General features: G+C 47.5%; 1 protein-coding gene and 1 long non-coding RNA gene across 2 annotated transcripts; one reads left to right on the top strand and one right to left on the bottom strand.

Moving 5' to 3' along the window:
* Positions 1 to 105: 105 nt before the first annotated feature.
* Positions 106 to 27,873, bottom strand: LOC310767804 (bone morphogenetic protein 8B-like). The gene is made up of 7 exons (XM_083625287.1): positions 27,372 to 27,873; positions 9,576 to 9,768; positions 7,766 to 7,914; positions 6,790 to 6,984; positions 5,717 to 5,796; positions 4,348 to 4,458; positions 106 to 2,782 (listed from the first exon to the last, which is right to left on the bottom strand). The coding sequence occupies exons 1-7, from the start codon at positions 27,817 to 27,819 to the stop codon at positions 2,633 to 2,635; spliced, it is 1,326 nt and encodes a 441-aa protein (XP_083481413.1). The 5' UTR covers positions 27,820 to 27,873; the 3' UTR covers positions 106 to 2,632.
* LOC310767903 lies at positions 7,822 to 15,292 on the top strand. Its single transcript, XR_014551114.1, has 2 exons — positions 7,822 to 7,933; positions 14,466 to 15,292. It is a non-coding gene; the product is annotated as an uncharacterized lncRNA (long non-coding RNA).
* Positions 27,874 to 27,883: the final 10 nt, after the last annotated feature.

Here is a 27,883-nt window from a genome sequence, read left to right as displayed (position 1 = left end):
GCAAAGTTCTTAACCCGAGGTACTATTTCTGGGTTAGCAGAGTCTGTAACCTGAAGCGTATGTAACCCGAGGTACCACTGTACAATGTTAAACGATAATCTAGTGTTTGTTTTCTTATTTCAATTTATTTGTTGACTGATAAAACATTCCTAGGTGACACTGATTGTGTAGAAATCATTGTGAAATCACACTGAGAGGCCTTCTTCTGTGAATGGGTCTAATGCCCCTCTAAACACTCTATAGGTTAGCCATCCTAAAACAGTTCACTTAAAAGAGGTTTAGAGCTACTTATGCTCCCAGTGGTTATCAGCCAGGGTAGAACCTCCATGTGCCAATGCAGCATACCCTTAAGTACCAGTTTCTTTCACCACATGATACATTTCAGAGTACAATTGGCTCCAGCAAACTTGGTGGGGTAAACTGCCACCAGCGTCTCCTTCCCAGCTCCCTGTCCAAGTTTTGGTGAGCTTTTGCAAAAAGGGGTGGGTGGGTGGAAATTGGAGTAGCCAAAACACACATGGTTCATTGTTCAAAAAAAATGTAATCCAGACATGCTGTATATATCCAGTAGAGAATCTGATTGGTAAAACCTTCTGAACAACCAAGGGAAAGGATTTTTTTTTCACACAATGTATAATTATGGGGTTTGTTGCCACAGGATGTTGTTACAGTCTCTACCATAAGTGGCTTAAAAAGAAGATTAAGACCTATCATCTTGGAATCATCACTGATGGCTAAAAATGAAACTTGTGTCTAGAAGCAGCAATGTACCACTAAGGAACCGATTCAGGAGCAGACAGGCATGGACTGTTGCTGCGATGGCTGCGAGATTCCAGGGAAGTGAACACTACACTTGAATGGGCCTATGGCCTAATCCAGCTGGGCTCTCCCTACTTAACTTCTTATGCGTCACTGGAGCTGTAGCAGGCTATGCCAAAGGGAGTGAACTGAGGCCACAGACCCACAGGAATGGGTGTGGGCTGCCGTGCCTCTAATTGCTGGGGAGAGGAACTGGCTCTTCAGGTGTATGAAAGGAGATGCCCAACAGATCGAGCTGGAAATACTGAGGATTCTGCACAATCTTCCTGGCCTACAGAGATTGTGGTGTGGGAGTCACTGAACGATCCTCTGCTTGGGGACAGTGAGTAAGGGGGTGCTTTGGGGCGCTTGAGAGAAGCGCGTAATTATTCCGAGCAAAGCTATGTGCAAGTTGCAAAATGCTTCCTTGTTCTCTTTACGAAGGGAACAAGCAACCCCCCTGGCTGCAGATGTGCTGAGCAAGGCAGTCGGGAAAGCTGGTTGCTGAAAGAGATGGAATGAAGACATTTCTGTGGGTTGTGGCGTCCAAAGGAAGACTTTCTGCAAAGAGGAAGGCCTGGGGCAAGGAAACTGCTCCATATGCTCGGTGCCCTTACATCATTTGCTCTACTTCAGGGAAGGGGGTGCAGCTCCCACTTCTGCTTGGATGGAGCCCCCAAAGGGCATTGGACATATTTTCTTCTGCATGTGGCCAACACCTTCCAGATTGATTATACAACCTGGCTCTAGTGTAAGGTGCACCTCCAGCAAAGAATGGAAACTGGCAGACCTAAAAATGCCCAGAGTCCTTTTTGGTTGTCAATCCAGGTGTGTGTGAGGGGGGAGGGGTGCCTGCTCTCTGGAAATACCTCAGATGATTGGAACCCATTGGCTACATTATACACAAAGAGAGGAAGTGGGTGAGGAGAGCCACATTCTCTAGCCCATTTCACTAGAGGGACACTTCTTTGACCCCGAACAGGGTTAGTTAGGGTGTTCTATATTAAGGAAAACCTCATCCTCCACAGAGCCTTCCAAAAGGTCTCTTGCAGACCTTCCTTAATGCCACATGGGAAAAGGTCTGACACTGAAGCAGAGGCCCTGGGTTTTGATGGGGCGCCACAGAGCAGTCTCCCCTACATGGTGGCAGCCCCCAATTGCCAGGATTGTTCCTTGCCTATGGTCCTCCTCATGGAAGCCTGAGATTTGGGACCCTCAGGGTTTCAAAGAAAGTGTGGCTGTCATGTGCAGAGCCAAAGAGAGATCTGATAATGTGCAGGAGGACTTATGAAAAGCTCCAGCATCCCCAAAGGGCAAAGGCGACACTCCCCAGGTGTGTTCCTCTCTCTGGACTGACCAACGCTTGCACACACTGTTCCGTGCAAGATTTTGGACTGCCTTCTGTTTCAAAAGCCCTGAAAATGTCAGGGATGAAATAAAGTGTACAAACAGGGCATCCTAATTTGCATGCTTCTCTACCGTGGCTTTTAAAGTTTAATTTAATTTACAGTGCAGAAACTGGGCGGGGTTTTGGCACAGAATACAAAACAGGCCTATGCGTGCAGCCAGATCATGTTTTAGTTTGCTTGGCAAAGGTTCCTCTGTGGGGGATTGTTCAGTTTGTTGAGGATGTGAACCAACTGACCTCCAGCCAAACAGCCCGAGTCTGTGTCAGCTCAAGGTCAGGCAGGAAGAGCCGACTCCTTCACTTACTGCATAGTGGCAAGATTTTAGTCCCCATCCTCTCCAACAGGTGCTCAGGGCCCGCAGACTGCCAGGGCTTCCCTCCTGCCTCTTTCCTGAATGCAGCAGCAGTCCAATGTCCACCCAGGCATCAGTGGCAGCCACATGTCTTGACCACCATGTTGCGGTGTTTCTTGAGGATGACGTTGTTGTTGCTGTCATAATAGAGGACGGAGGTGGCACTGAGCTTGGTGGGTGCGCAGCAGGCCTTGGGGACTGTTTCAGGCTTCATCAGGTGAACCTAAAAATGGAGTTAAAGGGAGATGCAGTCATTGGAGCTCTCCTCCATCGGAAATTGTCCGGCTTGGTTGGAACGTTGAGTAACCAGCCCCCGAGGTCCAAAGGCTGAATGTGCACACCCCCAGCCTCCCCCCACCCTAGCATCTTGATCTGGAGAAGGAAAAAACTTCAAAGCAGCACTTGTTTATATGGAGAAAAGGCATCAATTTCCATGAGTAGGTTATTTGTCCGCGTTGGCAAAAATATTTATTCAAAACCGTTTGGCAGCTTGAGTTGCAGTTTATGTTGGAGCCTCTCTCAAGGCACCATCACTGGAAGGAAACTATCAAGGGGCTGGAAGTCAGATTGCAGGGCTGTTGCTTCCACTGCAGATCTACTTTTATCCCACTGAATTCCAGCTGAAGGGGAGTGGGGGATTATCACGATGTCTTTCAAGGGATCAACATGCACCTGGAACTGCCTCCCCACCCCAATGAAGTGAACAAGAAGCTTTTGCAACAGAGGGAAGAACTGATTGGAGAGCACCTGCTTTGCAGGGAAAGATGGCCTCATGCTCAATTGCCTGTCTAAAGGCCCAATGTATGAGGTCTCTGGGGTTGCACTGGGTCCCGAGAGCAAGTGAACTCATTTCAGCTAGAAAACAATCTTTGTGCATGGGAAACAGCTTTTGTAGCTGGGGTGAGAGAGATACAGCATCCCAAGCTTGCTCCCTCTGCCTCTCCTGACTTGTCCCCTGCCCATGCAAACACTAGGGCAATTGTTTTGAAACCCAGTCAGTTGGAGCCAGAGCACTAGTGGCTGGGGCTGATGGAAGTTGTAGTCCAAAGATACATCACCAGGTGCATTTCCACCAGGCACCAGAATTCCCTGAGGGCTGCAAGAAGGAAGGCCACCATGGCATCTATGCTTCAGCTTCACTAAGGGCCAAACTATATATAAGATGTGTGGCTGCATTTTATAGATCTCTTTGTAATTAAAAAAAAAAAGCCAGGAAAAGGAAAGACGTGATCAGGTTTGGGGTTGAAGGGAGCATTAAGGCTTTGGGTGAGGGGTGTTAACACAGGAGGGAAGATGCTGCAAGTGAAAGGGACCTGGAGCATCTGCCACACTTGAGGGACAGATAATTAAAGCACAACCAAATCTCTTGATGTCATTGTGACATCAGATGATTTGTCAAGTAGGCAACCCTTCTCATTCATCAAACCTGGCCCGCAAGCTGTAGGAGAGAGAACTGCCCAGCCCAATCCAGTTCCCTACACTACCAAGTGTACTAAAGGCATCAGTGAAAGCCACTGACCTAGGGGGAATAGTGGAACAAGAGTGCACCCCACTTCTGATCAGAAAGGCACAGGAAGCTGCTCAAAGTCCATCTAGCTCAGTACTGTCAACTGGCAGGAAATCTCCAGGATTTCAAACGGAAGTCTTATCCCAGCCCTACCTGGAGATGCCATTGGGGATTGAACCTGCTCTGCTCCTGAGCTATGGGCTTCCCCAACACCTACAGACAATCCCCTCTAGCTTGCCTCTCTTGTTCCAAGGTGCCCTCTGCCATGCGGAGACACTGACCAGGGACTGAAGGATGGCATGATTTGTGGCATTCATGCAGGAGTCCAAAGGGAAAGCGCAGTCCCCTGCGCAGTAGAAGGCGGAGTAGCCCCGCGGGGCAATCACCCAGTCCTGGAAGAACAAAGCAAAATGACTTAGAAGAAGGTGTGGCTAAAAAAGCTTACCTGCAGCAAAGGCATTTAAAGAACTCTCTGACTTTACCAGTTTTCCTAAAATTAGGTTTCAATCTTAGGGTGCAGTTGGTTGCTGCATTTGAGTTTCTGCTTGAAGTCCCCAAAATATCAGCAGTTGTCTCCACAGCAGCTCCGAGCAGGGCTTTCAGTGTGACTGCTTCCTCTTGGGTGGAACAGCATCTCCACTGAGATACAACAGGCACCAGCTATCTGCACCCTCCAGAATCAATGAAAGACATTTATATTTTGAAAGTCTTTTTCAACTGGGTAAAAACATCTCTGCCTCAGGAGTCTTTTGGTACTGTTTTGAAACCATTTTAGTTGTTTTTATGGTGTGTTTGCAAATGGCCTTGAGACTCACATGAAAGGTGATGCATAAAACAAGAACATGATAATGATAATGAGGTCAGGGAGAGAGATCAGACACCACTGGATTCCCTTCCCCATCACCACAGAAATGTCTGTGACCCTGGCCCTTCAGACGCCAGCCCTCCAATGTTGGCGAGGTTTGTGTTGGGGGCAGTGTGGGGTATGTTGGAGGAGGAATCTGAAGGACCCAAGCTTTCCTAGCCCCCAAACCCAGGAGAAATCTGCAACAGCCTTTCACCTTTATTTCCCTTTTTTTGTTCCCAGTGGAAGGGAAATTAGTTTTTTTTTTAAAAAAATCCATCCTGAAAGGGATGAAGGAGCTCATTTCTACTCTGCTGGCATGAGACCACAGGGAAGGGCACTAGCAGAGCAGTGAAACTACTGCCAGCTTCAACCTTGGCCTGTACTAGCTCTAGGACTGCATTGGTAGTCTTTTTTTTCTTTTTAAGAGATCTACGTGAGTCCCCCAAACTTCTGATATCTAAGCCACACCTTTTCTTTGTAAGTTGCTGATCAGAATGAGACACAGAGAGAGATTGGTACTCTGCCACAACAATGTGGGTTAGGGGTGGTTTCCTGCATGGGGGTGTGGGGGTGCTTGGGTGCACACAAGCTGGGTTTATGGGAGCAGAGATTCACTTCTTTGGGCTGCCACCTTGGGAATCCCTGAGAAAATATGCTCTATATAAACCTGCCTTGACTTTGAAAGAAATGGGTTCAGAAAGACAGAAAAAAATTGGAAAGGAGAAGGGGAAGGTGATGCTAAGATATTTAACTTTTCTGGGGGAAATGACTTATGTAAAGAAGAACATTTTTGAAATAGTTACCATCCATTTAAGCTCTTGAAAGTCGACATACATCTCGTGCCTTCTGCACACCTGCCGCCCTTCAGAAATGTGGACATCATCTGGGGGGGGAAGGACCAAGAATGTCCATCAAAAGGCAGATGGTTCTCTAACATTCACTGAATGGGCAATAAGCCAAAGGGAAATCTGCACCATGGAAGGGCAGTGGTGGGCAACCTCTGCCCCCCAGCAGGCCATTTGAACAACACTGTGCCTACCTGCCCTTTGCCCAATGATGTTGGGTCTAGGGCAGGCGAAGATGGGGCTGCATCCAAAGGAGTTTACAGGCACTGCTGACCAGCTGATGGACTCAGCTACTTGCCAAGCCCCGGCAGCCAGTTGATGAGCCTGGTAAGCCTCGGGGCCACACTAGGTGGGAAAGAAGAGGAAATGTGTCTCCAGCATCTTTTTCAACATTACTACCATTATTAAAGCAACTGTTGGTGGGGTGGGTGGGTAAAGTGGACCAGGACCAGGAATTCTATTCCCACACCATCTCAAAACTGTCGCTGCTACAGGTAACAGCACAATGAATGTGCTGGGCAGTGCCTTTATTAGGACCAACCCAAAAGCCACAACAGAATTCTCCAGATCTCTACCTAGGTGCTACAGGAAGTTCTGTGTGTCACAGGGGATAGAATAAAAAATCAGTCTGGAAAGCCCTGAACTCTGCATGTAGACTCATTCCAAAGACGGAGGCCAGGCGCAGACTGATTTTGTCTCTGCCAAGTGCTGGCAGGCATCAGTTTACAACCTAGGATTCTGGGGTGAAGAAGCAATGGCTGATTCCCCATTTCTTAAGACCTAAGTCCACAATAAGCTTCCAGGTGGAAGCATCCTAGGTCCCTTGTTGCCAGCAGCCTGCCAGTCACCTCGCAGCACTGAAGGGCCTGCTGGATGCCAGGTGCAGTAGCCTGCTTCTGAGTCCATGCTGGGGCTGCATGTGCCTGAGTGACAGAACAAATGACCCTCTGTGGCCCAGCCTGGGGGCAAAGTCTGACTGTCCTTCACTAAGCCGATTCTCTAGCTGCTTCTCCAGCCCTTCTGCTCCTTACCAAACGCTCCTGGGAGCCTGTTTGAGTGCGGGAAGCTGTGGCTCTTCTTGTGCTGCCTCTTCCTCAGGTGCTTGGCTGCACGCGGGACTCTGACTTGGTTTTGGCTTGCCCGGAAAAATGTCACCACGAAGGGCTGCTTGGAGCGCGGTCCGCGGCGACCCAAGAGGCCAGCTGATCCAGGATCAACACTCTGTCCTGCAGAATCCAAAAAACAAACCCTTTCCACTATGTTAAAACTGCTGTACATCAGATTAATAGGTGGGGGTGTTAATCTGTTTAGGGGTCATTACCCAGGGCACCCCACTAGGGAGGACAAGAATCCTGAAGAGGGAGAAAGGGAGAACAGGCACACAGAGACTCTGGTGCTTTCCTTGGCTGTTAGCAAATGGCATTTGCAAGTTTTCAATGACTACCTGTAGATGGAAATCGGATTATAGTCATAATGTGCTTTGCCTTCCTTGAAAAGTTAGCTTCCATTTTTTGAGGCCTTTCCAACTTTGATATGTATCATACTACACGTTTAATCTTATTTGCCTGTTGAAATTTGTATCCTGCCTTTCCACCAAAGGGTGCTCAAGGCTTTCCAAATGTCTCATATTATTGCCCTGCCAGCTGCTCTTTCTTCCTAGAGTTTTGCTGCTTAGGCTGCTTGGTAAGTAGTGTTTCTTTTCTTTTCATATAACGGGGGCTATATGAGATCTAAATGGAACCCCAGCCAGTAATCTGGCTGCTGCATTTTGGATATATGGATACTTTTGTAAACCTATTTGTTATTTTTTATGCTATGGAGCAATACAATTTTTTAATATAAATAAATAAGCCGTACGTGAACAGAAGATGGTTCCATATGCAATAGCACCTTATCAAGATTGCTCCTCTTGTTCTCTACAGCCAACATAACAACAACTCTTACCACAAAATGGGATTCCTAAAAACTGTAAAAAAATAAATCAATCAAAAATCCCATTAGCCTTACCGTCCCCTGTCTCCACATAGAGCCTCAAGCCCAAGTTGTATTTGCGGTGTAACAGCCAGTGATTACTTGCAGCTGCGACGTCGAACACCAGCCAGCCCTCTGACCCAGCCAGGATATCCTGGAGATCCAAGAGAAGCAGGTCTGAGTCCCTGGAGTAGCAGAAAGCAAGTATGAGCACAGCTGCTCAGAGTAAAAAATGCTTGACGCTTTTTTAAAGAAACAATAACACTGTGATACAAGGCAGCCTTCCTCAACTTAGTGCCCCCCCCAGAAGACTTGGGTACAACTCCCATCAGACCCAGCATCATCTGAATGTGTTATCTGGGGGCTGGTGGAATCTGGAGGGCACTAGGTTGGCAAAAGCTACTATCGGGCTTCCCCAAGATTTTACAGTGTTTTGACAAGGAAATTTTCTTTGCAGCAGTTACTTCTTATTTTCTGCATTTGTTCACTTAATATTTGTATGCATAGTGCACCTGTAGTGTTGGTGCATTTATTTAAAAATTACTTCCTATATTTCACAGGGGATTCTTCCTACCTATTAAACCTTTTTGCCTTCTTAGTTTGGCATCTGTATGTGTAAATTATAAAATAATTGGAATGACCTGAGAATACTGGGCAGGGCTGTAGCTTTGTGGTCAAGCATCTGCTTTACATGCAGTGGGTACCAGGCTCAATCCCTGGCATCTCCCAGCAGGGGTGGAAATGTCACCTTTCTGAAAACCTGCCAGTCAGTGTAGACATTACTGAGAGATGGACCAATGATCTGACTTGGTGTAAATGAACTTCCTATTGTGTAAAAATGACTATATTTGGAGGGAGGAATGTAGCTCAGTGGTAGAATATCTGCATTGCATGCAGAAGTTCCCAGGTTCAATTCCCAGCATCTCCTGGAAAGTCACTGCTGAGCTAGATGAACCAATGATCTGGCACTGAGTAAGGCAGCTGTCTATGTTCCTAACCCATAGGGAATGTCTCCTGTATGACTCTCACTAGAACGTTGTTACCTGCAGTCAAATGTGGTGTAGGAGTTCTTCCTGTGGGATACTACAGGAGGGGGACTTTGGCCCTGTGCGTCTAGTTAGGCTCACCAGGCCTTCTCATTTAGCCCACAAGGCCATTTGGGGCAACCAACATGTGACATCATCCTATGTCAATCCCAGCTACTGTGGCAATTTTGGGGCAATTTTTTGCAAAGTCAGACTTTCTACAACTTTCCACATATGCTGCCATGCAAGGCATGGCTTGATAACTGCTTCCCAACTTGACTAAGGCATAAAATTGCTGAGCTGCTCTCTTCTTATCCAGGAAGCAAGAGGAAGCTTCTGCCTCTAAGGATGCTGCTATGAGCCTGAAATGCTATCCACCTTCAGCTTGCAGCATCCAGAAACTGCTTTCCTGCTCCTCCTTCCATCTCCCAGCTCCTCAGATCATCACTTTGCTGTATCTGATGGGAGTCTGCAATTGGATATGTGGTTTTCTCCCCAACTTTTTTCTACTGCATTAATTTCCAATATGTTCTGTGAGGCTCATGATGAAACTTTTGCAAGTATGGTTGAATGGAATTGGTGTTTGGGAGGATGTTTGTTCTTTGATTTGGCTTGGCTTTTTAAAAAATGCCTTACCCACAAATACCTTACCCTACCTGGTACTCAGCAAATGTTTTGGCTGGGTTTTAATTCAGCCCTTGGGCTACAAGCACTTCCCTACTCCTGCTCCAATGGGACTGTAATGTCGATCAGTGTTATTAGTCCCCATGGTTTGACAAGTTGTGTGTTCTGGGTAAGAAGTTGGTTTCCTCTTACTGTACCTGTTAGAATGTTCTTGGACAATCTCATATATGCTGACGTGAAGGGTTTTGTTGACATGCCAACTGAAGCTTTGCATCTTGTAAATTCGGAATTCAGCCGCTGTTACAGACTCCCCTGTTGGGATCTGTGTCAAGTCAAACCTGAATTCCTTCCAGTAAGGCTTCTGGTGGAAGATGTCCCAATCTAGTTCAACTGGAAAGAATTGGGACATGATTACACACACGCACACACGCCCCCCCCCCCAACACATGGATTATTGGGACATCTTTAAGCCACATTCTCTATTGTTGTTGTTTACTGAATTAAGTCGCTTTAACTTGCCCGGTGCAACCCAAAGTGACTTTCAACTGAGGACAGACAAAAAACCCCACGTAGATACATTAAAACAAAGAGCAGAAAGAAATACATTAAAAATATCCCACCCACTTCTAAAAGGCCACAGATAGCTAAAGGATAAAGGCTTGGTTATAAAGGAAGGTTTTTGCATGATGCCTAAAGATATATGATGGCACCAAGCAAGCCACCATAGTTATCACAGTGTTGTATACTTTTAAAGACAAACCAATGCAATGATCATTTAAAAGACCAGAATGCTAAACACCAGTAAAATTTTAATAAAATAGCCAAATAAAATATCATTTAACTAAAAAAAATGGAGGTTATTTATTTTATTATTTTTCACTACACAGTTTGATGCTGTCCTTTTGCTATGCTTGGAATGCACTTTAGCCTTCACTCCACATTACTCAAATCTTATTTATTTACTACATGTCTATTTCACCTTCCCACGAAGGAGCTAAAGTTGGTTGTTCCCCTCCCCACTTTATCCTCACAACAGAATCCCCACTTTATCCTCACAACAGCCCTGTGAGGGTGAGAGACTGTGACTGGCCCAAGGTCACCCAGTGAGCTTCACAGGTAAGTAGGACTTTCCACTTCCCTCTCCCAGGTCCTAGCCCAACACTCTAACCACTACACAGCACTGGCTCTATTTACTGAGTTTAAAATACATTCAAGTTTAGCACACACCCAATCTGCCAGGAGAAAATGCCTTCTGAAAACTTTGTTGACTGAAGGTTGAGGGGTGGCAAAGGCAATGGATCTGAGTCAATCTATGTAACATAAAACACATGTTCTCCTCCTAAGGAGGGAGGTAAAGCATCATAAAGTTATGGGTCACATTTTTCACAGGGAATTTCCCCTCCTGACTAATCAATATGTCTCACAGTCTTCCATGGCTTAGAAGCACAGTCCTCATATGGTAAAAGACAGATAGATACAGCTGCAGAGATGCAGCATTAAAATAATAAAGTAAAATAATGGCAGAATCTCCTTTGGTTGCAAGCTCTTAATCTATAACATACGCTATAGGAGTAACAGAATAAAACTGGCCTGGGCGAAGCCAGGATTTTTGTTAGGGGGGCAGGCCTTTTGAGGGGGCAGAACCTCAGTTAGCTATGTATTTTTATTGGTTTTTATTGATTTGGGGGGCAGCTGCCCCCCTGCCCCTCACCTTGGCTACGCCCATGAAACTGGCTCTCAAAACCTGACAAGGGGAACAAAGGATGTACAAGAACAAATGTCATTGATCCACTTTATTTTCAAAGAAAACCTCTGAAAGCCGTCTCTCAGGCCACACTAGTAAGATCCCCCAGTACCTTTCTTGATTTCAGCTCACAGCAGTTCAGCGGTCAGGAGAATTAGGAGAGAATTGCACTCCCTAGCGTTCCATAGGGCATCCTTCGCCAACCTGATGCTCCCCAGATAAACATCTGGAGAGCAGCAGGTTGGGGGAGGCACTTTAGCATCCTGGAATTTAGTGGTTGTTAAGTAGCAGTGCAGAGGCCTGGCGGTTAGCTGGGAGAAAACAGCTGCTTTCCTCCCTCCTTTTTGGTGTGTGAAAAGGGCTCGACTGTCTGTGACGTGCCAGGAGAGGTTAGGGTGGGCTGCGGTTTCCAAAGGAATACTTCCCTTCCCAATTAAGGGAACCGAGGCAGAGAGAACTTGATGGGGGTTGGACTGCTTGTGTTTGTTTTTATTTCCAAGTCTGACAAACATCTTCAAGTTTAGGAGCTGTCTGCTTAAGCCAGCCACACACACACACTTTATCCTTTCCTTGTTTTGCCATTTTTCTAGCCATCTCAGCTACACTGACAGAAACCCCCAAACCGGGAAGCAGGTCTGGCACCTGAGCAAAGCGTTTCCCGCCTTCTGCTGGCATCCAAAAGGTGTCCTTTGCACCAATCAGATGACCCAACAGGAAGCACCAAAGCACAACCTGAATGCAAGAGCCCTCTCCCCTCCTCTAGTTTACAGGAACTGGCATTCAGAAGCGTTGCTACCTTTGACTGCTGATGCGGAGCATAGCTATTGATAGCCCTCTCCCCTGTGAATTTGTCCAATTCTCTTTTAAAGCCATCCAAGTTGGTGGCCATCACTGCCTCCTCCTGTGGGAGCAAGTTCAACAGTTTAACCATGTGCTGCATGAAGAAGTCCTTTCCTTTATCTTCCAACATTCAGATTCATTGGATGGCGCTCTTCCTGGCCAGAGGTCTGGGCCTGGCAAAGAGGGATGGGCAACTCTGCTGCCACTGAAGGAGAGGAGGAGGAGGAGGAGGCAGAACTCACCACAGGCAAAGGAAGCTGCCAAAACATTTTGGGAGTGCTGAGGGTGTTTCAGTGAGAACATAAGAAGAGCCTGCAGCTGGATCAAGCCAAGATCTAGACTGGCATTCTGTTCTCGCTATGGTCAACCCTGTGGGGAAACCTGCAAGCAGGATTTGAGCACAGTAGCACTCTTCCCTCCTGTGTTTGTTTCCACGGCACATGTGGGTGTTGCCTCTGCAGCATTTGTCTGGCCAAGCAATGTGATGAACAAGAAGCAAGGAGATGTTGGAGGACAGGGCTCACCTGTGCATGCGCCACACTGCTTACCTGGCAACCCCTAAGCTGGCCATATGAGATAGATGTCTCTGCCTTACAGCTAGTGTTGAAATAAGATTCAGCATCTTGTTTGCCTCAGGCAGAGGAGGAGGAGGCATCTTGTTTGCCTCAGGCAGCAAAACATATTGGGCTGGCCATATTTTTAGGAACTTGGCAACTACATTTTTAGTTCTCCTGGCTTTCTGATCTCTCTGATCATTTAACATCTCTGCTCTGATTGTTTTCCGTGCTGCCCTTTCCTCTTGGGAACACCGTTTTAATGTCATTTTGCTGCCTTTTTGTAACCTACTATAAATTGCCCTGGGACTTTTTAATTGAAGGGTGGCATTAAAGCAAGCAAACACAGTGATAGTTGGATGGATTCAATTTTATATTCGTTCAGGGGGTGAGGAGAAAACAGTCTCAAAAGCTTTGTGTGCTCCCAGACTACCACCCCTGCATCTAAGAATGTGACCATATTATAAAGCACAGGAGCATGTAAAAACACTGTTTTTGCACTCATGGGCAACTTCTAAAAACAGAAGTTCTGGGGGGTCAAGCCAGAATAGAAGGTTAGATACCTTTACCCCATGGGGTGTGTGTGTGTTTGTGTGTGTAGCTCATGATGATTATTAAAAGGAAAGGCAACCTTCATGTGCTCAGATGCACTCTTTACTTTAATCTGCCCTTTATTTTCAGGCTGAGACCTGCCTCCTGCACATTCCAAAAAATGCTGTTATGCCACTAATGGTGCCTGCAGGCTAGGCACCCAGAGAACATTTCTCACCTTGGGGATTGTAAATGAAGTTCATTAGTACTTTGCAAACACTGAAAACAAACCTAAACCAAACCCACATGTTCTTTCCCATCTGTTTACAGGATTGTGGGAGTTTAATAGCGAGGTTATTTAGCTTTGAGGCACTCTGCAATGAAAGGGGAGGGGAACCCCTTTTCCTAGAAATGCTTCTTCCTAACCAACTGCCAGGGCAGGATGGAGGGTTGTGAGGGGAAGAACTTAGGCAATAACTTCTCTGGGATTTATTACTTAAAGCAATCATGTGCTTGTTTGTAAAAGCAAAGGGTTAAGAGCATACATCTTCACATCCCAATGCACTTTGACCCAATAAAACTGGTTAGGCAAATATTTTTTATCTTTTAATGTACATCCAAGCACTATTCTCTTCCTACTTTATTTCACTGATTTATCTGATGTGGAACTACTACTACTACTAGTAGTAATAATAATAATAATAATATTTATTTATACTCTGCCCTCCCCCCGGCCAGAGCCGGGCTCAGGGCGGCTAACATCAGTAAAATTACAGTAAAAAACCTAACGGGGGGGGAACCCCCAATTTAAAATACAGGTTAAAATGCAATCTAAAATGCAGCCTCATTTTAAAAGTAGCCCATAAATCAAAACCATAAGGAGAGGGAAACATAAGGGTCAGACTGAGTCCAAACCAACGGCCAGGTGGAACAGCTCTGTCTTGCAGGCCCTGTGGAAAGATGTCAAGTCCCTCAGGGCCCTAGTCTCTTGTGACAGAGCGTTCCACCAAGTCGGGGCCAGTACTGAAAAGGCCCTGGTCCTAGTTGAGACCAATCTAACCACCTTGCAACCTGGGACCTCCAAAATGTTGTCATTTGTGGACCTTAAGGTCCTCCACGGGGCATACCAGGACAGGCGGTCCCGTAGGTACATGGGTCCTAGTGGACTTTGGCTGTCTGTTGTTGGAGAGTTTAAGCTGTGTCTCCATCTATATCCCATCTGTGCCTTTGTAAATAACCACAAATATTACAAAACACCCTAAGCCTCCAGTGGCTGCTTTCCTCAAGGAAACCAAGCCTGGGGGAGGGCCATACCCCATAAGCTTCTCATGGTTGGAAGGTGAAAGAGAAGAACAAACAAACATGTGTTTGTGTGTGTGTGAGTGCTTGCGCATGTACACTCTCTCTCTTTCTCTCAGGACTGCCTTTCAGGGATGCTTGATGATGACAATTATTCATCTACACTGGGGGATCCTGATAATCACTTGCTGCTGCTCTGAAACACTCTGGGCGTCTCCATGCAGGCTTAATTTGCAAATGGGCCATTGTTATGTCCCAAACAGAACCTTGGCAACAGGCTTTTAAAAACTCTTTGACTTTTCCATGGAAAGGGGATATCTGGATTATGGGCTGACATTTTGATGCCAACCATGCCATGTGGGTGCTGCAAAAAGATGGCATGCACGATGCACCCATCCCACAATAAACACCCATCTGGAAGCAGCCATCAAAAGTCACCAACCTAAGACACTGGATGCTTTGAAAGACAACCAAGGAACATTGAGAGGGAGAACAGAGCCTACACTGACACCTGCAGCTGAAGGTTAATCCACCTGGTGACCAAGGACATCCCACCTAGCCCTGCCTTTACAAATGGAAATTTTGAGACCCCTGTAGGCATCCTTTGCATTGGACACTGTTGATTTATGCTCATGATGATATTGGAGCAGCTACATGCAAACCCACTTCCAATGCTGTTTGCACCTGCATATGTTTTGAGGTGCTTTTAAAATGCAGTAAAATGGATATGACTTATAGTTTTCTTATAAGGTAACTCTGAACCCATTCCAGCATGGCAGAGAGGCCCTTGTGTGGTACTACTGAGGCACAGGAGAGGCAGGTCCATGCTCTGGCAGCACCAAAACCCTGATGCTGTGTACTCTACGGACACAGCACCAATTCCTAGCTTCTAGCCATCACTATCTTTCTCTAAATCATTTGCTAATAAAACCATGCTAGATGGAAAGTCCTAGGACTGTGTCCTTTAATAATGAAATCAAAATAGTTTGAGGCTACAGAAAACACAGCTTGATGTTATTTGGCATGTTAATTGCTTTTGTGTTTGCTTCATATTTTCCACTCTCTTTTGTTAACTCTGATCATCATGTCAGGCTGGATGTTTACATAAGGGGAGTGAGCGACGGAGGGCCCTTCTCCCAAACAGAACGCTGAGATTTTAATTATGCATCTCTGTCTTTTAAAAGTCATTCCTTCCAGCTACTGGGTTCACCACAAACTCCTCATTTTGTTTTTAAAGAAAATAAAGGCGACTCTGGCAGGGTGCCCGACCCTGGGCGGATGCGGACACAGCGCTCTTCCTGGCCAGAGGTCTGGGCCTGGCAAAGAGGGATGGGCAACTCTGCTGCCACTGAAGGAGAGGAGGAGGAGGAGGAGGCAGAACTCACCACAGGCAAAGGAAGCAGCCAAAACATTTTGGGAGTGCTGAGGGTGTTTCAATGAGAACATAAGAAGAGCCTGCAGCTGGATCAAGCCAAGATCTAGATTGGCATTCTGTTCTTGCAATGGTCAACCAGATGCCTGTGGGGAAATCTGCAAGCAGGATTTGAGCACAGTAGCACTCTCGTGTTGCTCAAACGCACACACATTTTTACTGTCCTATTGTGAGATTGGGGGTGGGGAGTGGGAGCATCCACAGGCTTTCATCATGGTTCAGTTTGAGCCTGGGCACAGCCGGGCTCTCATGGGCTGGACTACCACACTGCGCCCTAGGTGGGGCTGCCTTTGAAGAATGTTCAGAAGCTGCAGCTGGCACAGATCAGAAAGAAAAAAGGTTAGCCGTGTTGGTCCAGACAAAAAACTCAGATCTATATTAGGACTACACCTAGTTTCAAGTTCCCCAGAGCTCTTCATTAGGCTGGATGCTAAAGAAAGCAAATTCTTTTGTTACCATCAGCTAAGATGTTCTCCCCCACTTGCTTTGTTTACTATCTGGCCTGATGTTGAGCTCTGAACAATTCAAAAGATTGCCTGCTCTTTCTGTGATATTTTGGTTGGCCTAATAACATGGGTGGTTTTTTTTAATGTCTGATGCAGAATGGAGCTCTCGGGATGCTGACAGGAGCTTGCTACTCAGAGTATGTGACTCCTTTGTCATCTAAATCGGCTCTCAGTTTGGTTCCAAGCCCACTCTAACAGCTGGCTGTCACCTTTAAAGTCCTATACCTGGTACCCTACAGATGTTCCAGGCAACACCCACCAGCCCCAACCAGCACAACTGTAGAATGCTGAGGCTGATGGGAGTTGTAGTAAGGTTACCAGATTTTTTTCAATGAATCCGGGGACACTTTTCAACTTCCAATAGATGGATTTTGTCAGGGGACTGATATGTAAATCTGGAGACTGTCCATGGGAAACGGGGACATCTGGTAACCTTAAGTTGTAGTTCAAAATACCTTGAGGGCACCAGGCTGGGGAAGGCTGCCCCATATAGATTGATTTCAGGGTATCTAAAGGACTACCTGCTCCTCCCCAATGATGGCCTACCTCTTAAGAGATCCCCGGGTGGCTTTGCTCTGTGCCCCACCATTGTCTGCAGTGCAACTGGGGAATGCAGGGTGGGGAGCAGATAGGCACTGATTTCTCAGTGGAAACTCCCCCTCTCAACAGCTCTATTTAAGTGTGCTTTTAATATCATCTGATGTTTGTGCCCCACTGTATCTCCAAGGGCAGCACCCTTTCTTTGTCCTCACAACAGCCCTGTGAGGAGCCTGGCCCAAAACCAGCGCTTCATGGCTAAGGGTAGATTTGAACTAAAAGCTTCTCCACAACAGCATCAGCTCCTGACCAAGTATTAATTTTGAAAGCTAATTGTATTTCAGTTCATATATAGGTTTGAGAAGCGCAAACTAGGTAGTTTCTCATTAAAACGCAAACAAAACTCCATCCCTTCCAGCACCTTTTCCATTTCTGCAGATAATTCTAGTATATTTATTTTCTACATCTTCCAGCATGCCCCATAAAAAAAATCTCTGCAGGTCTGCACACAGGACGTCTTTTACACCCCTGCCAGTTTCAAGGTATTTTTAGCTTCAGCCGTGTGTGTGTGTGTGTGTGTGTGTGTGTGTGTGTGTCAGTGTCATTTTATTCTATAAATTACACCTCCACTGTAATTATACTAGTCCCTGCTGCCTCAGAGTGGTCCATGTGCCTTTTTCGGACACTAAATTAAAAGGAAATTCTGGCACACCGAACCACATAAAGAATCTGAAGTCTTAAAATATATTCGAATGAGATGCAGAAAGAACTCTATCTATCAGAATCCATGCCAAAAAAATAAGCCGAATGCAAGACTTTGTCTGGAAGGGAGAGTGTGGAACACTTCAGCCCCCCAGCCTTATATAAGCTGCTTACACAACCAGACTTTCATGGGCAGAAACCATCTCTCTCGCTCTCCCCCTGCGACTTAACAGGTACCTTAAGGTCCATACACAAAGATGCATCAGCCCCATGATGAGCTGCCCATCTTCCCAAGAGCAGACATAGAAAAGAAGAGGCTTCTTGACCTGAACTTCTCTTCCTGTAAAGGCCTTTCTAGCTTTCCAATATTCAGGGTCAACCCTACCATAAGGCAGAATGGAGCAGTCGCCTCAGGCGACAGATGCTGAAGTGTGGAAAGTGGATGGGCTTGCTCTGCGCCTCCTCAGTTGAAGACAGTGGAGGATGTGGTGTCCCACACCACTACCCCTGGGGTTAAGGATCCCATTGCCAGTGGTGGCAGGTGAGGAGGCACCATCTTGTCCCTCGCCCATAAACAGCAAAATGCCTTTGGCCAGTGGCCCTAGGGATATTCATGACACAGGTTAAGCAAGTTTTCTATCATTCCACAGCTCAGTTTATTTCCTGCATGGTTTCTTCTCTGCTAGACATCCACAGCAGCGCTGGGACGCCCCCAGCACTAGACCACTGAATACCATTCCTTTGGCTTCCAACCTCTTACCACACATTTCCCACATGCTTTCCAGCTCACCCTTATTAATCTAAACAAACAAAAAAACAAGCATCAAAAATTCCATACGTGGTACAGGAAAAAACCCAGACAGCTGAACGCGCCTTCTTAGCTTAGGGAATGCCAACGTGGTGCCCTCCAGATGTTCTTGGCAACCCAGCTTCCCTCATCTCTGACCACTGGCCAAGCTGGCCAAGGCTGATGGGTGTTGAGAGTCCAACAAGGACTGGAGGACACCACAGTGGCTGCCCCTGACTTCCCATCCTCCCTCGTTCCTCATGCTGGTCTCCAGAAATTTAAAAATCTTCTCGGCTTCCTTCGAGGCCTGGATCCCAAGGAATTTAGGAGTTGCCAGTACTGGCATTTGAAAGAAAAGCTTCCTGTGTGCCATTATGTGGAGAATATGGGCAGAGTTTTCTCTCTTGTGGGTAGGGAGAATCTTTTCCCACTTAATCAGTGCAACCATAATCCTCTCCTATCTGCACTGAGGTTTGTTCCGCTGCCTTATGTGCAAAAACAAGAGGCCAGACCAAATCCAGCTGAAGCACAGCTGAAGACCACCAGCCAGCAATTACACTGTCTCCGAGAGGCAACCACGTTGCCTGCCAGCTTGCCAAACACCCACTATGCTCTCCCAGGAGACCCTTCAGCTGCCTCCCTTCTAAAGTGGGTATGAGAGAAGTCACTCTAGCCAGCCTCAGGCTTTGCAAGAACCAGGAGCAGAAACAGCATCTGCTGTAGACACCGGGCCTGGCTTCCCACCCCAACTGGCAGCTGTCTGCATGGAAGCCTCTGAGGTGGAGCCCTCTTAACTTTAAAGGATGAGGCAGCAGGTGGGTTTAATCCAAAAGCTGCACTAGTTTGTTCTGGGCTGTTCACCCTTTACAGTGGTACCTCAGGTTAAGTACTTAATTCATTCCAGAGGTCTGTTCTTAACCTGAAACTGTTCTTAACCTGAAGCACCACTTTAGCTAATGGGGCCTCCTGCTTCTGCCGCGCCACCAGAGAACGATTTCTGTTCTTATCCTGAAGAAAAGTTCTTAACCTGAAGCACTATTTCTGGGTTAGCGGAGTCTGTAACCTGAAGCATATGTAACCTGAGGTACCACTGTATTTCAAATATGATATGGTCTGGAACCACGCCTTGCCATTGCAACAGTTAGAAAATGGGGGGGGGGGGAGGAGCAACCTGTCACAAGGGAGTCTTGGCAGTGGCAGCGGGTGGGGTGGAAACAACAGAGGGACCCTCAGTTGGCCTCTTAAAGGGGAAAATAATGCAGAATTCACAACCACAAGACGTGGTGGTGGATACTTGTGGCCTCAAAAGCAGAAGCACTGGCTTGCCACACTATGAAGTAATATGCAGGACCATCTAAAGGGGGAGGCTGCAATAAACCAGGGTCCAAAATGACCGAAGTGCACCACAAATTCATAAACTGGAAGACTACGAAAGCTGCATGGGGTCTCCATGGTGTGAGGCAGTCTGCCTCCAAATGCCAGGATAAAAACTAGGGAGGCCATCGCTGTCATACTTGGGAGCTTCCTCCCTGTCCTTGCTGAGTGAACAAAATGCCAGCCCTCTGTGGAATGTGAACCTTAAAATTGCATGCCAAAGTCAAGACCTCCCTCAAAGGCTTAATTGTTCAAGGGTTCCAACTACTGAGCAGGGAGATGAGCTGGATAAGAATCACTGCAGCTCAGGGGCAGAGCAAAAGTCCCCAGGTTCAACTGGAGTTGGAGAGAGGTTTAACCTGGGCCTCCATCTCAAAGCGGGGCTCCAATCCAGCAGCTTGTTAAGCTTCTAGCATTGGATAACTTTCACAAGTTGTTTCTTTGTACATCAGGCCAAAATGTTTCAACATGTTGAAGCAGGTAAACAACTATCCCCATTCAGCTATGGGGCAAAAGTGTTTGAATGGGCTTAATATCAGCAGCACTACTGCATGAAAGCTAGATTCCCCCCTCAATAGTTACTGCATGTGCACAGAAAAAGGTTAGGAAAGCATCTGTTAAATGCTAAAATTCAGATTATGTCTCATTCTTTTTTCTATGTACTTTATTTGTGTGTTGTAGTTTTTCATTTTTATTATGGCTGGTGCCTCAGAAGTGGCCTGGGTCCCTCTGGACCTCTGAGAAGGCCTGTCTCCGGGTAGGGCTGGGGAAACCTCATTCCTGAAAGCCGTGAGAGTCATTGCCAGACAGTGTAGAGAATACTGTGCTCAATGGACCATTGGTCTGACACGGTCTAAGGCAACTTCCTGTATTCCTACAACTAGGGGGGTGGGGGTAGAGGTGGTTTTAGGATAGGACAACTGGTTTGAACAAGATGTACAATGAAGCGTGAGCCCCCCTCCCCGAATTTTAGCATTGCACAGGGTGCTGCTGAAATCTGAGAGCCCAAAGTCTTCCACTGGTGGGGGGAAGCTGTAGAATAGCTTGGCAGGAGTTTGGACCCTGCAAGGAGGAAGGGTTCAGCCAGTGGTACAAATAGGTGAATTTGGACTTAATGGCTTTAACCGACCCTGCATGTTACTTCAGTTGAAAATCACACTGTTAACACACACACACCACAGAACAATTGCTTCTACCTTCCTGGTACATCAAAGCAAAAAGAAAAATTCATCAGCTCCGATTTTTTTTTAAAGAAGAAGAACTCTTGAGTATGGGCAGATTTGCATTGTAAAGTCATTTAAATCATAGCACCACAATGGCTAGAGGAATAAAGTAGAGCTTGCTTCAAAAAAGTAGAGTGGCCTGGTGCTAAAGACATTTACTTGGGAATAAGCATCATTTTGTTGTAGGAAAGGATACTGTACTTTAAAGAACAAAGAAACCCCCAAAAACCAAGCACCTGTAACTGTGTACATGCCTATCTGCCCATACACACACACACTACAGTGAGCAGCACCTGTCCAGGAATGGCCAAACTAGCCCAGGTGCTGATGACAGGACTGCATGCCACTGCTCTTTTCTTGTGCTGCTCTCTGGGAAACAGATATATTTTGAATATTATATATTAAATATATAATACAGAACACTAACAGGGCTTTTTTCGAGCCAGAACTTACTGGAACTCAGTTCCGGCACCTCTCAGGTGGGCACTATTGCCTTTATAAGAGAACAAGAGAGGCGTTCATGGTGAGTTTCGGCACCTCTTTTTCTAGAGAAAGAGCACTAAACATTAATATCCATTTAGATAGATTGATATTAAATTCCTGGAAGTTGGGGAAATAGCCACAGTTTTTAGACAGTCTCACTGGCCTTTTAAGAGTCTGCTGCTGTTTTCAAATTACAACTCTGCTGAACTATGGAGGCAACAGCACTGCTTTGACAGAAGGAAGATTATTGGCAGCTGCAGCTCCACCCACAATGGCAGCAGAAGAAACCGCTGATTATCCAATTGCAAAATTCAGCCACGAGGAAGCAGATGCAAACTCCCACTCTTTTCTGGATGGAGGGGGTGCTTGTGCAGGTGAAATTCCCAAGATTGTGCCCAAAGACTTTATTGGCAAGACTGCCAAGAGCCCGGGCAAGGCCCATGCAGCAGGCCCAGCTCCATCATTCCTAGGACATAAGCAAGCCATTAAACTGGGTGGCTCCCCCAAGCTTTCTGCGTTGCCCAAAAATAGTCGCCATGGACAGCGAGCGACTCCCAGAAGACAACCTCAGTTTCCTCTTGGCATTTGGTCCAAAGCTCTTGCGGTTGAGGCAGGGAGCGCGATGCAGCTGCCCTTTCCGCTGGAAATCAGGGCGGCTAGCGAGAATCCTAAATTTAAAACGTCCTCAGAATTTCTCTGGTGCAAGAGGCCTCCCATATGTTTCCTTGTTGGGAGGCTACCAAAGATGAACTCGCCCTGCACTGAACAGGCGTGGACAGGCTGGCATCTTTTATTTGTACCATACAGAAAAGACAGTATGAAAGATAGAGAAATTCATTAGAACGGGTAATGTCTGATGTCGGCGTATTCCCCCCCCCCTTGAATCCGCTCAACAAAAAAAACTGAGCCTATTTAAGTGGTGTTGTGTAACAATGGAAATGAGGTGTAGTATAGAATTATTAACATTTTTGTTTTGAAATGCTGTCAGCACCACAAGATATACAATGCCTTTCACCAAACAAAAGAAAGGGCAAGTTTCGTGTCTATGAAAGAACTCCAAAATATATCTGTGTCTTTCTCCTTCCTTCTTCAATCCTTTTCTCTATGGCCCCTTCCCTTCCAAGAATTCTGGAATGTTTAAAAACCAGGAACAAATTATGCCAAACAAAATGAGGCTGAAGTTGGTTCTATTTCCTAGTTACTTAAGTTTATGCCAACATATTTTGCTAGTCCGTGATCAGAATTTGCTCCCCCGCCCCCCGCAGCATTCAATGGTGAGCATAGCTGGTTTGTAAGCCATGAAGAGATAAAACCCACTAATTATGGTTATCAAGAAAATTAACCCACATTTCCAGAGCACGTAGAGTGTGAAATTGCGGTGTGTTAAAACCTTTTGGCAGGAGCCTGTTGGGAAGCAACCAACTTGTTCCCGAAGCACTCCAAACCCTAAAAACCAGCAAGTGATATATGAGCAGGGAAGCAATCTCATTAATAGTCTCGGGTAAGTGGGTGGTTTTATTCCCTTCCCAAACACTGGAAGCTGCCTTATACCAAATCAGGCATAATGCCTACACTGACTGGCAGCAGCTCTAAAGAGTTTCAGAAAGGGGACATTCCCAACCCTACCTGGATGCCATTGGGGATTGAACCTGGGACCTTTTGCACGATGAAAGTGCAATGCTGCTGGTACTGCTGGAGTGAGCTACAGCCCTCTGTGCACTCTGTCCAGATGAACAAGCCACTGTGTTGATAGCCAAAGGAACACCAGTTGGTGGGAAGACTTGAACCTGTGCTGTCTCAGAAACTGCTACAAACCTGCATCACCTCACAAACTTGGCAAAAGGGTAGATGTGGCTTCCTTTTTGCTAAATGATGAATAGTAGAGTTTGAGGGGTTTGGGTTTTCTTTTTTTAATGCAATTCATCTTACACAACAAATTCCAGTCATCCAAGGTCTCCCAAAGGTACTTTTCACAGGAAGCTGTAGAGATCTTGAAGTGGTGGGCTAACAAAGTGAGACTTAATCTGGGGAAGACAGAGGTGACAAACTAGCGATTGGGAGTACAACCTGTTCTGGATGGGGTTGTGCTCCTTTTGAAGATGAAGTTCACAGCTAGGTTGGAGCCTGCACCTGTATATATCCAGGTAGTGGCTGAGGCTCTGAACGCTCCAGGTACACCAGTGGACTATACAGTAGGTGGACTATAAAGGTGCCCTGCTTTCCACGGGGGAATGCACAGCACGCTTCCAAGTCAGGGGTTGGCAACATGGTCATGCTCGCTAGCAGTGGCAGCTAGTGCCCACTGCAACTGGTAAAGTGGAAGACAGGGAGGTCAACAGTAGGTGGTGCCAGAGCCAACAGCAGGCAGAACCAACTGACTCTACTTTTGTCCCCTTCTTTCTTCCTTCCTTAGTTGTGCAAGAGCAACACTGAGACATGGCAGGCAGTGCCACAAACCTGGAGAGGTTGCAAGTGTGAAGGTAGGCAGGTGGAGGCTGGCTGAGGAAAAACTGAGCTTGGTGGGGCAGATGGGAGTGGGACTCCTCTTCTAAGCCATTTATGCAGATTTTCTTGTGGAGGCCTAAGCTGGTGCCTCTTGTGCATTTTGCGCACAAAGCAAGCTCCTTTGTGCATTTGGGCTAACTCCTCCATACAATAGTCTTTATGAGCGCAAGAGTCCCTCCAAAATAGACCTCTCACTTCTGGGAGCTTGCACCACCTCCCTCTCATTAAAACAGGGGCAGGCAACTTAGTGCCCTCCATCTTGCTGGACTACAACTCCCATCAGCCCTAGCCATCTTGGCAACCGGCCAGAAATGATGGGTGTTGTAGTCCAAAAACATTTAAAAGGGCACATTGTCTTCCTTCCCCTCCTTTTTTTTTGCCAGAACCCACAGAAAGGCACATCAATGTTTCCCCATCAACCTTTCCCACAGTTACAAATGTCACCCGCCTCTTATGTGGATTCTTCCCACACACTTCAAAGCTAATTAGGATACGTGCTTTAATTAGCTTCCTAGTATTGCTTGGGGGATTTGGCAGCAGCTACAGGGCAGGATTCCCGCTGTGGGGTGCAGTGAGAAGGAAGAGAAGTACTCCCCACTTCCCGTATCTGGAATGCTAATATGTATCCCCCACTTCCAGTATCTGGAATGCTAATGTGTAACCCCCACTTCCCGTATTTGGAATGCTAATATGTGCAAATGCAAGACCAGAGCTGGATCAGAGCCTGTGTTCTGCCACCCAAGGCGGGCCTTTTAATCATTACCCTATTTTTCTCACTGCTTGGCAAGAGCAGGAGCAGAATAGGCAAAGCTAGACCAGATTGTGCCACTTTAAGCAATACTATGGGCAGCATTTACATGTAATGCTGAATGGTTTAAATAGGGCGGTAATGCAAGCTGACATTTTAATAACAACCACCTCGTGTGGATGCTGCAAAAAGCTTTAATGAGCAGGGATCCCTCATCCCAGAATAAAGGCCCATCTGGAAGCACCCACAGATTTCCCCCAGGATTGACTGTGCTGCTGGACAATGAATGTGGGGAGGATTGTGTCTCACATAAACTAGTAATGGGACAGGGTTGGGAGGGAAAGAAGCCGTTCAAGGCTGCTTGCTTCAGGCCAACTTAGACATTTCAATCTGATTGCATCTATTTCATACCGGTTCTTGAATTGTTACGTACCCTCAGGAGAGGGCCAGCTCGAAATTGAAGTATCACATGAGGGATGCAGGTTAAGGAACAGCCGCTTCATATACTGCTCACACAACCAAGTTTCAGTAAGTCAGCAGTTCAGAGGCACAAGAACTGGCTCAACAGGATTCCAGTGCCTCTTTGCTTGCCACCTGGAATGGGACTCCTTGGAATCTTAGCTCCAAGTGTCACAAGGCTGCGAGCCTGGTCCAGCCAGAGGGGAAGCCCCACCTTGGCTCTCAATGCTTGATCCACCCCACTTTCCTCCCTCTTGCCCTCTAGTGCTGATGGAGCAGTGACCCCCATCAAGAGGGATGCTTGGCAGTAGGTGGCAAAGAAGTCCTTGAGTCCCCTGCTCTCCATCCAACACACTCTGGCTTGGCCACATTGCTCTTCCTAGTTGTGATAAAAGGCTGTTGTGCTACATTTCACCATGAGAACACCCCACCCAGGCTCCACCAGTCACTCACTGCTAAAAACCACCCCCTGCAAGTTACAGAGGGGCAACATGTGCATGAGGGCAGGGCAGGGCGCCATCAGCACAGTTAAGTCATCAAGCTTATCAGGATGCAGGTCCTGATGTGGCTGCATGCTTCAACATCCCCATAAAAAAACAGAATGCAAAAAACAACAGCAAAAGGCACCAGGCTAGTCTATACACAGAGAGTTGGAGGGAGAGAATCATTTGAACGTACTGTACTAAGATGTAGCACAGGGTGGCCACAGGACCCCTATGGCTCCTGGATAGATTGCACAGTGGTCCTTCTAGGACCGTCTGTTTGCCCCCTGCCCCCCAGGGCTGCAAACAGCCAAATAACATTATACCCTAAGATGGATTGTGAATCTGGACTAGTCCTATAATCCTCAAAGTACAGACACGTTGGAATTCTGCCACCCAGACTGATATGCCTCCCCAGAATAAAGCCCAAACAATGATATGCCATCAAGGGGTAGGGAAGTTCCTGAAGACTTCAGCTTGTATAAAAATGCATGCAGTCTCTCTATCTCTGCCCCCCCCCCCCCCGTGCTTGAAATTCTGGTGCTCATAGGAGCCAACTCCCAGGGGCTATGGGGTCTTCACCTCCCCCCAATAAAATATTTGAGGGGGCCAGGATACCCCCTTCAAAGTTGATGGGTATTGCCATTCAAAGGGTGTGAATACACCACATCATGTGATTGTGTTGGGGGGCTTACCTGTCTCCCCCAATATTTTGTTCAAGTTGGCCAACTCTGCCCGTTTCTTTCATTTACTGTATTATTCCAACTTGGGACAGCAAGGGTGTTGTTGTTGTTGTTAATGGTCACATTTCTGCCCTGCTCTTCTTGCCAATGGAGTGTGACGGGTGCGTTTCCCCCCTCCCCCAATTTTTTCTGCAAGATTTGTTGGAAGTAGGTGGCTCCTGCTGACCCCACATTTGGAAGGTGGGACCTGAATCATGTGAAGGGTGGGGAGGTTTGCTTCCTTTCTTTGGAGCTTTCCCTCACCCCAGTGCTCAGTCAGTGGCTTAAGTTTCCCCTAGGACCCCCTGAAAACACCTTGCTGCCCTGTCTTGCTTGCTCTTCTCAGGGTGAGATTTGATGCCGCTGTCAGTCTCCCTCCCCCACCCCCACCCCACCCCACCCCACGCAGGTTTGGTGGAGAGACTGCTGGGTGGACTGCCTTGCTTGGGGTGAAGGGCTTTCCCACCCCATGGATCCATCCCTTTCAACAGACAGCTTCCTCCCCAAAGTCAGTCTGGGAATGAAGTGTCATGACATTTTGTGGGGCTCCACCGTGCCACCAAGCTTGCAATCTTATGCACATTTCCAAAAGGTTCAAATTTACTTCATTCTCAGTTTGCCGCTTGCACAGCCTAAAATCTGCAGACCTTGAATTCCACCTGGCCCTTTGCACACCCTAGACAAGGCCAAGGATGGGTAGACTTGCAGCTTCTAAGATCTACTTGCTTTTTTGACTAGAACACGAAGGTAACTCAGCTGGATCCAGGAGCAAAATAATAGTTCAGTACCCTACCTCCACCTCAGTATTGTAATTCAGAAAATTGGCTACCTCTGCCCAGGAATTCGGAAGCACCCAAGAAGTCGTCCTGACACACACAAAACCTTATTTCTCCACGCCAGTAGCCGAATTTAGGGGTTTTGTTATTATTACTGGTCCGCACGGCGGTCCCCGGTTGCAGACCACCCGTGGCGTCGGAGGGCGGCCGCTCTCCCATGGCAGGTTCCTCGAGAGCAGCGCCGTCGGAGCTGCGCAGGCAGGGCCTCCCCGCTCGCTTGCTCACTCACCCAGGTTGACGAAGCTCATGACGGTGTCGGCGCCGTCGGCGGCCCGGCTCCGCGGGGGACTCCTCGCCCAGCTCGGCGTCCAGGGGCTGCCCTCCTCCTCCTCCTCGTCGTCGTCCTGGCTTGCCATCGCGCGGTACAGGTCGAGCATGAAGAGCGGCGCGGCCGAGGGCGGCTGCCGCTGCTGCTGCCGGGCGGCGGCTTTGGTGCCCGTCGGGGCGGGTCGCGTCCGGGGCCGGGGTCTGCCCGGCAGGCCCAGCAGGGCCAGGATCTCGCGCTGCATCTCGCGCCGCTCTCGCCCGCTGAGCCGGCGCTGCTGGGGCGGCTGCTGCTGCTGCGGGCAGGAGGCGGCGGCGCGGCTCGACGCCCGGCGGGCCCAGGGCTCTCCCGCCAGCAGCAGCAGCAACAGCATGGGGAAGAGCAAGGGGATCGGGGCCGGCGGGAGCCGCATCCTGGCGCCCAGCTCGGCGGTGGCAGCAGCAGCCCGGCCAGGGCGCAGGCGGATCCGGCGCGCC

Source organism: Podarcis filfolensis (assembly GCF_964270895.1).
Source record: "Podarcis filfolensis genome assembly, chromosome: 8".
Taxonomy (NCBI): Eukaryota; Metazoa; Chordata; class Lepidosauria; order Squamata; family Lacertidae; genus Podarcis; species Podarcis filfolensis.
This window is presented reverse-complemented; position numbering and strand designations above follow the sequence as displayed.